Source organism: Daphnia pulicaria, chromosome 1, assembly GCF_021234035.1.
Source record: "Daphnia pulicaria isolate SC F1-1A chromosome 1, SC_F0-13Bv2, whole genome shotgun sequence".
In the NCBI taxonomy this organism is placed as follows: Eukaryota; Metazoa; Arthropoda; class Branchiopoda; order Diplostraca; family Daphniidae; genus Daphnia; species Daphnia pulicaria.
In genome coordinates this window covers 30,232,815-30,244,412 of record NC_060913.1, presented here as the reverse complement: position 1 = coordinate 30,244,412, position 11,598 = coordinate 30,232,815, and the positions used below count along the sequence as shown (strand labels likewise).

The following is an 11,598-nucleotide window of genomic DNA, read 5'->3' as shown; positions in this document are numbered from 1 at the left end:
TCTGGTGTGAATTGGCGTGCTCTGGCGTGCACTGGCATGCTCTGGCGTGCATTGACATGCTCTTGCGTGCACTGGCGTGCTCTGGCGTGCACTGGCGTGCTCTGGTGTGAATTGGCGTGCTCTGGCGTGCACTGGCGTGCTCTGGTGTGAATTGGCGTGCTCTGGCGTGCACTGGCGTGCTCTGGCGTGCACTGGCGTGCTCTGGCGTGCACTGGCGTGCTCTGGCGTGCACTGGCTGCTCTGGCGTGCACTGGCGTGCTCTGGTGTGAATTGGCGTGCACTGGCGTGCACTTGCGTGCTCTGGCGTGCTCTCGTGTGAATTGGCGTGCACTGGCGTAAACTGGCGTGCTCTTGCGTGCACTGGCGTGCTCTGGTGTGAATTGGCGTGCACTGGCGTGAACTGGCGTGCTCTGGCGTGCACTGGCGTGCACTGGCGTGCTCTGGCGTGCATTGACGTGCTCTTGCGTGTACTGGCGTGCTCTGGCGTGCATTGACGTGCTCTTGCGTGCACTGGCGTTCTCTGTCGTGCTCTGGCGTGCTCTGCTATGCAGAACTCAAGTGCTTGAGAATAGAAATCCACTACCCGACAATAGAACTCAAATAACTTGAATAATTTTTAAAAATTCAAGTGCTGTGATTGATGATTGCTGTGCACTGGCGTACTTTGACGTGAGCTTGCGTGCGCTTGCGTGCTCTTGCGTGCACTGGCGTGCTCTGGCGTGCACTGGCGTGCTCTGGCGTGCATTGAATTGCTCTGGCGTGCACTGGCGTGCTCTGGTGTGCACTGGCGTGCTCTGGCGTTCATTGACGTGCTCTGGTGTGAATTAGCGTGCTCTGGCGTGCACTGGCATGCTCTGGCGTGCATTGACGTGCTCGTGCGTGCACTGGTGTGAATTGGCGTGCTCTGGCGTGCACTGGCGTGCTCTGGCGTGCACTGGCATGCTCTGGCGTGCATTGACGTACTCGTGCGTGCACTGGCGTGCTCTGGTGTGAATTGGCGTGCTCTGGCGTGCTCTGGCGTGCACTGGCATGCTCTGGTGTGAATTGGCGTGCACTGGCGTAAACTGGCGTGCTCTGGCGTGCTCTGGCGTGCACTGGCGTGCTCTGGCGTGCATTGACGTGCTCTGGCGTGCACTGGCGTTCTCTGTCGTGCTCTGGCGTGCTCTGCTATGCAGAACTCAAGTGCTTGACAATAGAAATCCACTACCCGACAATAGAACTCAAATAACTTGAATAATTTTTAAAAATTCAAGTGCTGTGATTGATGATTGCTGTGCACTGGCGTGCTTTGGCGTGCGATTGCGTTCGCTTGCGTGCTCTTGCGTGCACTGGCGTGCTCTGGCGTGCACTGGCGTGCTCTGGCGTGCACTGGCGTGCTCTGGCGTGCATTGAATTGCTCTGGCGTGCACTGGTGTGCTCTGGTGTGCACTGGCGTGCTCTGGCGTGCATTGACGTGCTCTGGTGTGAATAAGCGTGCTCTGGCGTGCACTGGCATGCTCTGGGGTGCATTGACGTGCTCGTGCGTGCACTGGTGTGAATTGGCGTGCTCTGGCGTGCACTTGCGTGCTCTGGCGTGCACTGGCGTGCTCTGTCGTGCATTGACGTGCTCTGGTGTGAATTGGCGTGCTCTGGCGTGCACTGGCAAGCTCTGGCGTGCATTGACATGCTCGTGCGTGCACTGGCGTGCTCTGGCGTGCACTGGCGTGCTCTGGTGTGAATTGGCGTGCTCTGGCGTGCACTGGCGTGCTCCGGTGTGAATTGGCGTGCTCTGGCGTGCACTGGCATGCACTGGCGTGCACTGGCGTGCTCTGGCGTGCATTGACGTGCTCTGGCGTGCACTGGCGTGCTCTGGTGTGAATTTTCGTGCAATGGCGTGCTCTGGCGTGCTCTGGCGTGCACTGGAGTGATCTGGCGTGATCTGGCGTGCTCTGGCGTGCTCTGGCGTGCTCTGCTATGCAGAACTCAAGTGCTTGACAATAGAAATCCACTAAACGACAATAGAACTCAAATAACTTGAATAATTTTTAAAAATTCAAGTGCTGTGATGTGTGTTACGTTCGACGAGACTTTGTAAGAAGAAACAAATGTATTCTAGGTCTCAAGAACTGCAAGTGCCTTGTAGAAAGCGTAAACTGAAACTGAAGGGCTTCGATGGGCCGTCGTCACACTCTCACCGCCGGAAGCCGCTTCCGCGCTCCCATCTAGCGGAGGGATACATAACAACCCTTTCCAAGCGGCGACATCCACATAAATAACAAACGAACGGCGCCGCTTAACACACAAAATGGAATTAACGGGAAAAAAAAACTGATTGCATAATACGGGAACGTAAGTGAAAGGGAATAAAAAAAACTGATTACACACTATGGGAACATAATATAGGCCTGTTGAGGCGGGGACTGTCCTACACGTCTATCATCAGCCGAGGCCGTCGAATCCTCCCGCTCCGTCGTGGTTGGGTCGGTACCGGAACGGGTTCCGGTCTTGTCTGGCTAGCTGCTGTTTCTGGTAATCCGTCGACGTTGCTGACGGCTGGCGGCGTCGTTGCGTCTCCTTCGATGCCAGGAATCTGTTGCTCGTCCTTGTCGTCGGATAATAACGGGCGAAGGTGGCGTCGGTTTCGCCACAATACACTTCCGCTTGCAAATTTTACTCGATATGACCGGTATTTCCCGATACTGACGATTTGACCAGCTCTATCCCATAGCAAGGAATGGGGATCTTGGATTCGTACGTGAGAACCGATGGTCAGTGGTGAAAGCGGGCGTGCCCGTTCGTCGTAACGCTTTTTCACCCCGCCATCCAAGGCCTGTTGACGGTCTCGTGCGTTCATGATGTCCTTCCAGCGTGGAGCAAAAGAAGTGCGATGGGCTGGCAATATCGAACGTAGCTGGCTTCCGAACACCATCTCCGCCGGGGACATTCCGTTTTCGCGGGGCGTATTACGGAATTCAAGAAGACCTTGCATGAATGCGTCGGATGTGAGGTCTCCTGCGGGTGCGATTTTCAAAACGAGCCGCTTCATAGCGTCGACTGCCGCCTCTGCGTGACCGTTACTCTGCGCGTAGTATGGAGATGAATTTCCCCACACTACCCCCCATTTCTGTAGCGCTTGCTGGAATGCTCCGGCTCCAAACTGAGGGCCGCCGTCGGTGCGTATACGGATGGGAACCCCGAGATCGACAAAATTTTCTGTGATCGCTTGAATCAATTCTCTGGCTGAAGGGGCATGATACCATCGGTGGATCACCGGCCATCCGGATAAGCGGTCCGTATACACGAGAACATGCAGTCGCCCCGATTCGAACAAATCCGCCGATACCTCCTCGAAGACGCGCTCAGGTAAAGCGTCGCGTAGTAAGGGCTCTTGTTGTTGGGACGGCTGAAGTTCTTGACATACCTGGCAATTATCAACAAACGCGACGATGTCGTTGCTCAATCCTGGCCAGTATACGGTTTGGCGGGCTCGCCGCTTCATGCGGACGATCCCTTGGTGAGCCGCATGTAAATTTAGAAGGACGTCGCGTCGGTAATTTTGCGGGATAACAATCCGGCAGCCGAAGAGAACCAGTCCGTCGTCCACCGACAGCTCGTCGCGGATTTTCCAAAATTGATGAGCGGCTGGCGCCATTAAATCCCGTCTAGTGGTGAATCTCGTTTCAATGGCCTGGATAAGGGCGGAATAGGAAGCGTCGTTCGACGCAGCTATCTTGAGTTTTTCCAACACTGGGTCCGCCAGATGATCTGGCTCATCCGTAATTTCCTCCTCGTCTTCTGTTGTCGGTGTGACGGCCCCGACCGCGGCTATTCGCCGAAGCGTCGCTTGCCGTGAAAAAAGCTGAACATCCTTGTTCGTCTCGTCGTCGTCTGGTTCCGGATCGTTTACAGGAGCGCGCGATAGTGCGTCGGGTATGGCATGGTCCTTTCCCTTTTGCCATACCGTGTTGAACACATACGGTGTGAGACGCTCCTTTAAGCGTTGTAACTTGGGGTTGTCGACTGCGTCTAGTGTATAACGGTCGAGAATGGTTACAAGAGCCTGGTGGTCGACCATGAGCGTAAATATGGGGAGGCCAAGAAGGTATAATCTACATTTCCTCATTGCCCATTCGACTGCCGCCAGCTCGAGTTCGACGATGGCGTATCTTGACTCCGTATCGGTACACCATCGTGAATTTGCGTCGACCAGTTTCCACACAGTGTCGTGACGTTGGAGCAGCGCGTAACCCATTCCGTTTTTACGTGAAGCGTCGACTTAAAGGGCCATTTCTAACTCCGGGTTGAAATGGGCGAGGACGAGCGGGGCGCTCAATGCTGCTTTAACTGCCGAGAACGCGTTTTCGTGGTCTGTTGTCCATTCGTAGAGATTTTTCGAACTCAGCAAGAAGCGTAACGGTCCTTTGGCCGTTGCTACGTCCACAGAAAATCCCGCGAGTTGTTCTACTAATCCCATGAAGGAACGGAGTTCTGTGATGTTCGTTGGGCGAGGAAATTCGGAGATGGCTTTGAGTTTTTCCGGATCAACGGCGATACCTCCGTGTTGGATCTGATATCCCACCCATTGTACCTTCGGTTGGGCGAACTTAAATTTCTTGGGACTTAGAGTGATGTTTGCGTTCCTTGCCGCGGTCAAGACCGCTCGCACTCCTTTCACATGGTCGGCAAAATTGGAGTCGAATCGAAGAATATCGTCGACGACGCGGACCGTATTAGTTACCTGTGCAAAGGCGAGATCTGCGCGTCTATTATATTCATCACTAGAGCTGCATAGGCCCATTGGAGCGCGTAAAAACTTGTACCGCCCCCAGGGCGTCATGAATGTAGTCAAGTGTTGGCTATCCGGATGAAGAGGAATTTGAAAATAACCATTTGTCACGTCGAAGGTAGAGAAAAATCTTGCCTGGCCATCGATCTCTGCCACCGCGTCGCGAGGTGTGCGTGTCGGATGAGTGGGTCTTTGGACATGATGGTTGAGTTTAGTGAGGTCCATGCACACACGTATAGATGAATCTGGTTTACGCATCACGACCAGTGGTGCCACCCAGTCGGACGGTTCGGTGACGGGGATGATGATTTTCTTGTCCACTAATTCATCAAGCTTTTTCTTGAATTGTGGGCGGTCGGCAAACGGAATGGGCCGTGCGCCATTAACATAATAAGGCACCGCGTCATCTTTTAGCTTGATGACCATCGGTGGGCCTTCCATGCAGCCGAGCTCCTCGTTTTGATCGAACACATCCGAAAATTCCTCGAGGAAAGCCTGTTCCATGCGGTTCTTCTGTTCTTCCGTTGGATCGCCCGCGATCGATTCCGGAATGGACGACGGTGGTGCTGCCTCCTGGTGTGACTCCTTCACTGGCGTGGAGTTGATGTGGGCGTAGCGGACAGGCTTAGGATAGTCGGCGTTTAAAATACCGAGTGATATGCAGTCATACCAAGAGATTAATAGGCCCGATATTTCTGGACTGATGACTATGGTAAGAGTGGTGGTAGTGCCTTCATATTCCGTCACAATGGTGACCTGCCCGATCACAAGTAGTGGCGTCGTTTTATCGGCCATTACCAAGTCGAATAATGATGTGTCTAAGTCCTTCTCTGTCATACCAATAGCCGTTAAAATATCTAGGCCGCCGACAGACACTTCCGCTCCGCCATCCGGTATGACTTTGTCGATGGTCGAAAGGAACTGGCCTTTTTCGTCTAAGACGCGGAGAGAAATGGTGGGTGCCCGCCGCCATCGACGAGGATTCCGGATCGATCCGACAACGATTCGACCGATTTTTCCTTTCGTGCGTGGTCCAGATGGGAATCCGCCCGTTCTGCTACCACCGGAACCAGGTTGCGCCCCCTCACTCTTGCCGGTGCCGCCTCCACTCTGGCCTGTATTACTACTTCTCCGGGGTTTTGGACAGCGCGGGGAAAAATGATTACTTCCTCCGCAATTATGACATGTTTTTCCGGTTGCCGGACAAGCTTCTCCGGGGCGATGAATGTTGCGACCGCATGAGCCACACGATGCTGCAGTTGCGTCGTTACGCTGGTGTGAACGCACGTGGTTGATTGACGACTGATTGCTTAAAGAACGTTCATTCATCCTCGCCGCTTCCTCGCTCCTACACATATTGATCGCCTGTTGAGCTGAAGGGAATGGTGTAAGTGCTAGAAGTTTCCTTTTCGTTTCTGTGTCGCGGATTCCCGCCATAATCCGGGTGGCCACTCGAGCGTCGACACAAGTTGCGCAGAGATCTGCCGCGTCTGCTAACCTCCGCAGCCGGATGTAAAAATCTTCAAAAGATTCCGTGTTGGATTGGTGGCATTCTTCGAACGCCACTCTATCGAGGGCAATATTTCGTTTGGCCCGCACGTAGTCTGCAATTTGGTCTAAGATTTCATCGGGTGTTAGTAGCGTCGTGGGTAAAATATGCAGAGCCACCTCCACCACTTGCTGCATGGATGGATCCAGAGCCATTCGTAGAGCCGCCGTCTGTTCATTAGCCGGGTACGTCGCTAATTGGTTTAATTGGCAAAAATCGTTCCATCGGTTACGCCACGTCCGTAATTGAGGTAGCCTTACATCGCCCTGCAATTTCTCCAGGCCCGATGGATCAATTCGTCGTCTTTGATTAGCCGCGATTGGTGGAACGACTAATCCACCTCCGCCGCCGCCACCGCCGCCACCTCCGCCGCCGCCACCGCCGCCGCCGCCAACAGGAGGTGGTGGGGCGCCGATCAGATTCGCCAATTGTTGCGTGATATTTGCCAGCTGCGTCGTTATATTGGTGTGGCCTGCTTCCATCAGATCGATTCGGTTTCCCACTGCCGTCACCGCGTCGAGAGCATCCTGTGCGGTCGCCATTGTGCGGCCGGAACGAACGCGAGGGGGCCGGGAAGAGCTACGATGACGTGGTTGGCGCGTGCGCAAATTATACTCGTGATTCATGCACGAAGTTATTCGTTGACTGTGGACTCTTCGTCAATTTCGAGTTGCAGGACGTCTTCGGCCGGCTCTTCTTCTGGGTGGATGGATGGGATGCGTCTGGCCGTGGCTAGGCTATGTGCGACTGCACCGGCGTCGTGAGCGAAAGTTGCTATTCCTGGGCGCTGTGCAGTAGGCTCATCCGCCCGTAGAGGAGGGGGCGGCACGGAATCAGTGACCAGCTGGGGTTGGTATTCCGGACTGACGTATGACGACTGGTGGAGCCTCAGTCTCTCGGGGCGTGGGTGGGACGGCTTGGCGAAATGCCACTTGCCGATATGGTTCCTGATGCACGACCCGTCTGCGTTGTCTTGCTAACTCGCGTTCGATTGTTGCAGCTAGCTGTCTCTCCTCCAGCATGGAGCGTCGTAGCTCTCGGCTCAACTCGCTGTTGCGACTGCGGGGCATGGAATCAGAGACACAATCTGCCAACGAATTAGTGAGCGGCCCACAATATTCCGGACGAAATGGCTCAAAGAGCTACGACCATGAATATTAAATCGGGACCGGCGTCAATGACACTGTAAAGCGGGGCAAGCTAAATGTGAGCCCGTGGGGAAACAAAATTAGCCAACGATCAATGAGTTGCCCACAATATTCCGGACGAAATGGCTCAAAGAGCTACGACCATGAATATTAAATTCGGGACCACCTCCAATTGATGTGTGAATCAGTAAATATGCAATGATGGACCGAAAAGCGAATGTCTCTGTCCTACAATGGCTAAGATGGCGGCGCCACGCGAGAAATCTAGCCAGAACAAAGGAGACAAGATGGCGGCTTCCACACAGCTAGGCGAGAAACGAACCAAGTGAATTTTGGCGTTAAATTAAAGCCACACTGGGGGAATTCGCACAGAATTTTATCGAGTCGAGGGTCCTAAAAGGCAAGTTTGACCAACTGCGCCATGTTACGTTCGACGAGACTTTGTAAGAAGAAACAAATGTATTCTAGGTCTCAAGAACTGCAAGTGCCTTGTACAAAGCGTAAACTGAAACTGAAGGGCTTCGATGGGCCGTCGTCACACTCTCACCGCCGGAAGCCGCTTCCGCGCTCCCATCTAGCGGAGGGATACAAAACAATATACCTTTTTCTAAAACTTTTTGTTCATGATTTGCTCTATAAATTTATTGATTAAATAGACTTGAAATGGTGTATTGGACATTGATTTACACATCTTGTAATTAAAAAATGGTTTTAACAAGTGAAAAAAATATTATAGCAACTTCAAGTGCTGAGCTGTTCTCTGCTGTGCTCTACCGTGCTCTGGCGTGCACTGGCGTGCTCTGGCGTGCTCTGGCTTGCTCTGGCTTTCTCTGGCGTGCATTGACGTGCTCTGGCGTGCACTGGCGTGCTCTGGCGTGCTGTGGCGTGCACTGGCGTGCTCTGGTGTGAATTGGCTTGCAATGGCGTGCTCTGGCGTGCACTGGCGTGCTCTGGCGTGCACTGGCGTGCTCTGGCGTGCACTGGCGTGCTCTAGAGTGCATTGACGTGCTCTTGCGTGCACTGGCGTGCTTTGGTGTGAATTGGCGTGCTCTGGCGTGCACTGGCGTGCTCTGGTGTGAATTGGCGTGCTCTGGCGTGCATTGAATTGCTCTGGCGTGCACTGGCGTGCTCTGGAGTGCAGTGGCGTGCACTGGCGTGCACTGGCGGGCACTGGCGTAATCTGGCGGGCACTGGCGTGCTCTGGCGGGCACTGGCGTGCTCTGACGTGCACTGGCGTGCTCTGGCGTGCACTGGCGTGCTCTGGCGTGCTTTGGCGTGCTCTGGCGTGCTCTGGCGTGCACTGGCGGGCTTTGGCGTGCACTGGCGTGCTCTGGCGTGCATTGAATTTCTCTGGCGTGCTCTGGCGTGCATTGACGTGCCTTTGCGTGCACTGGCGTGCTCTGGTGTGAATTGGCGTGCTCTGGCGTGCACTGGCGTGCTCTGGTGTGAATTGGCGTGCTCTGGCGTGCATTGAATTGCTCTGGAGTGCAGTGGCGTGCTCTGGCGTGCACTGGCGTGCACTGGCGTGCTCTGGCATGCACTGGCGTGCACTGGCGTGCACTGGCGTGCTTTGGCGTGCACTGGCGTGCACTGGCGTGCTCTGGCGTGCAATAGCTTGCTCTGGCGTGCACTGGAGTGCTCTGGCGGTCACTGGCGTGCTCTGGCGTGCATTGACGTGCTCTGGCGTGCACTGGCGTGCTCTGTTGTTAATTGGCGTGCTGTGGTGTGAATTGGCGTGCTCTTGCGTGTACTGGCGTGCAATGGAGTGCACTGGTGTAATCTGACGTGCATTGACGTGCTCTGGCGTGCACTGGCATGCTCTGGCGTGAACTGGCGTGCTCTGGCGTGCACTGGCGTGCTCTGGTGTAAATTGGAGTGCTCTGGCGTGCACTGGCGTGCTCTGGCTTGCTCTAGTTTGAATTGGGGTATTCTTGCGTGCACTGGCGTGCTCTGTCGTGCAATGGCGTGCTCTATCGTGCATTGACGTGCTCTGGCGTGCACTGAAGTGCTCTGGCGTGCACTGGCGTGCTCTGGCATGCACTGGCGTGCTTTTGCGTGCACTGGCGTGCTCTGGTGTGCATTGACGTGCTCTGGCGTGCACTGGCTTGCTCTGGCGTGCATTGACGTGCTCTGGCGTGCACTGGCGTGCTCTGGCGTGCACTGGCGTGCTCTGGCGTGCACTGGCGTGCTCTGGCGTGCACTGGCGTGCTCTGGCGTGCACTGAAGTGCTCTGGCGTGCTCTGGCTTGCTCTGGCGTGCACTGGCGTGCACTGGCGTGCACTGGCGTGCTCTGGCGTGCTGTGGCGTGCACTGGCGTGCTCTGGTGTGAAATGGCGTGCTCTGGCGTGCTCTGACATGCACTGGCGTGCACTGGCGTGCTCTGGCGTGCACTGGCGTGCCCTGGCGTGCTCTGCTATGCAGAACTGAAGTGCTTGACAATAGAAATCAACTACCCAACAATAGAACTCAAATAACTTGAATAATTTTTAAAAATTCAAGTGCTGTGATGTGCGTTTTTCTAAAATTTTTTGATCATGATTTGCTCTATAAATTTATTGATTCAATAGACTTGAAAGGGTGTATTGGACATTGATTTACACATCCTGTAATTAAAAAATGGTTTTAAAAAGTGAAAAAATATTATAGCAACTTCAAGTGCTGAGCTGTTCTCTGCTGTGCTCTACCGTGCTCTGGCGTGCACTGGCGTGCTCTGGCGTGCTCTGGCGTGCATTGACGTGCTCTGACTTGCACTGGCGTGCACTGGCGTGCTCTGGCGTGCACTGGCGTGCTCTGGCGTGCATTGACGTGCTCTGGCGTGCACTGGCGTGCTCTGGCGTGCACTGAAGTGCTCTGGCGTGCACTGAAATGCTCTGGCGTGCTCTGGCTTGCTCTGGCGTGCACTGGCGTGCACTGGCATGCACTGGCGTGCTTTTGCGTGCACTGGCGTGCTCTGGTGTGCATTGACGTGCTCTGGCGTGCACTGGCTTGCTCTGGCGTGCATTGACGTGCTCTGGCGTGCACTGGCGTGCTCTGGCGTGCACTGAAGTGCTCTGGCGTGCTCTGGCTTGCTCTGGCGTGCACTGGCGTGCACTGGCGTGCTCTGGCGTGCACTGGCGTGCACTGGCGTGCTCTGGCGTGCTCTGGCGTGCTCTGCTATGCTGAACTCAAGTGCTTGACAATAGAAATACACTACCCGACAATAGAACTCAAATAACTTGAATAATTTTTAAAAATTCAAGTGCTGTGATGGGCGTTTTTCTAAAACTTTATGTTCATGATTTGCTCTATAAATTTATTGATTCAATAGACTTGAAATGGTGTATTGGACATTGATTTACACATCCTGTAATTAAAAAACGGTTTTAACAAGTGAAAAAAATATTATAGCAACTTCAAGTGCTGAGCTGTTCTCTGCTGTGCTCTACCGTGCTCTGGCGTGCTCTGGCGTGCATTGACGTGCTCTGGCGTGCACTGGCGTGCTCTGGCGTGCACTGGCGTGCTCTGGCGTGCACTGGCGTGCTCTGGCGTGCACTGGCGTGCTCTAGCGTGCATTGACGTGCTCTGGCGTGCACTGGCGTGATCTGGTGTGAATTGGCGTGCTCTGGCGTGCAGTGGCGTGCTCTGGCGTGCACTGGCTTGCTCTGGCGTGCACTTGCATGCTCTTGGGTGAATTGGCGTGCTCTGGCGTGCACTGGCGTGCTCTGGCGTGCATTGACGTGCTCTGGCGTGCACTGGCGTGCTCTGGCGTGCATTGACGTGCTCTGGGGTGACTTGGCGTGCACTGGCATGCTCTGGTGTGAATTGGCGGGCTCTGGCGTGCACTGGCGTGCACTGGCGTGCTCTTCTATGCAGAACTCAAGTGCTTGACAATAGAAATCCACTACCCGACAATAGAACTCAAATAACTTGAATAATTTTTAAAAATTCAAGTGCTGTGATGTGCGTTTTTCTAAAACTTTTTGTTCATGATTTGCTCTATAAATTTATTGATTCAATAGACTTGAAATGGTGTATTGGACATTGATTTACACATCCTGTAATTAAAAAATGGTTTTAACAAGTGAAAAAAATATTATAGCTACTTCAAGTGCTGAGCTGTTCTCTGCTGTGCTCTACCGTGCTCTGGCGTGCACTGG

At 54.1% G+C, this 11,598-nt stretch overlaps 2 protein-coding genes across 2 annotated transcripts; both read right to left on the bottom strand.

Moving 5' to 3' along the window:
* Nucleotides 1–2,404: 2,404 nt before the first annotated feature.
* Nucleotides 2,405–4,231, bottom strand: LOC124321518 (uncharacterized protein K02A2.6-like). Its single transcript, XM_046784234.1, has one exon. It carries the CDS (start codon nucleotides 4,229–4,231, stop codon nucleotides 2,405–2,407), a length of 1,827 nt encoding a protein of 608 aa, XP_046640190.1.
* Nucleotides 4,232–4,255: 24 nt separating this feature from the next.
* Nucleotides 4,256–6,469, bottom strand: LOC124321502. Its single transcript, XM_046784233.1, has one exon. It carries the CDS (start codon nucleotides 6,467–6,469, stop codon nucleotides 4,256–4,258), a length of 2,214 nt encoding a protein of 737 aa, XP_046640189.1.
* Nucleotides 6,470–11,598: the final 5,129 nt, after the last annotated feature.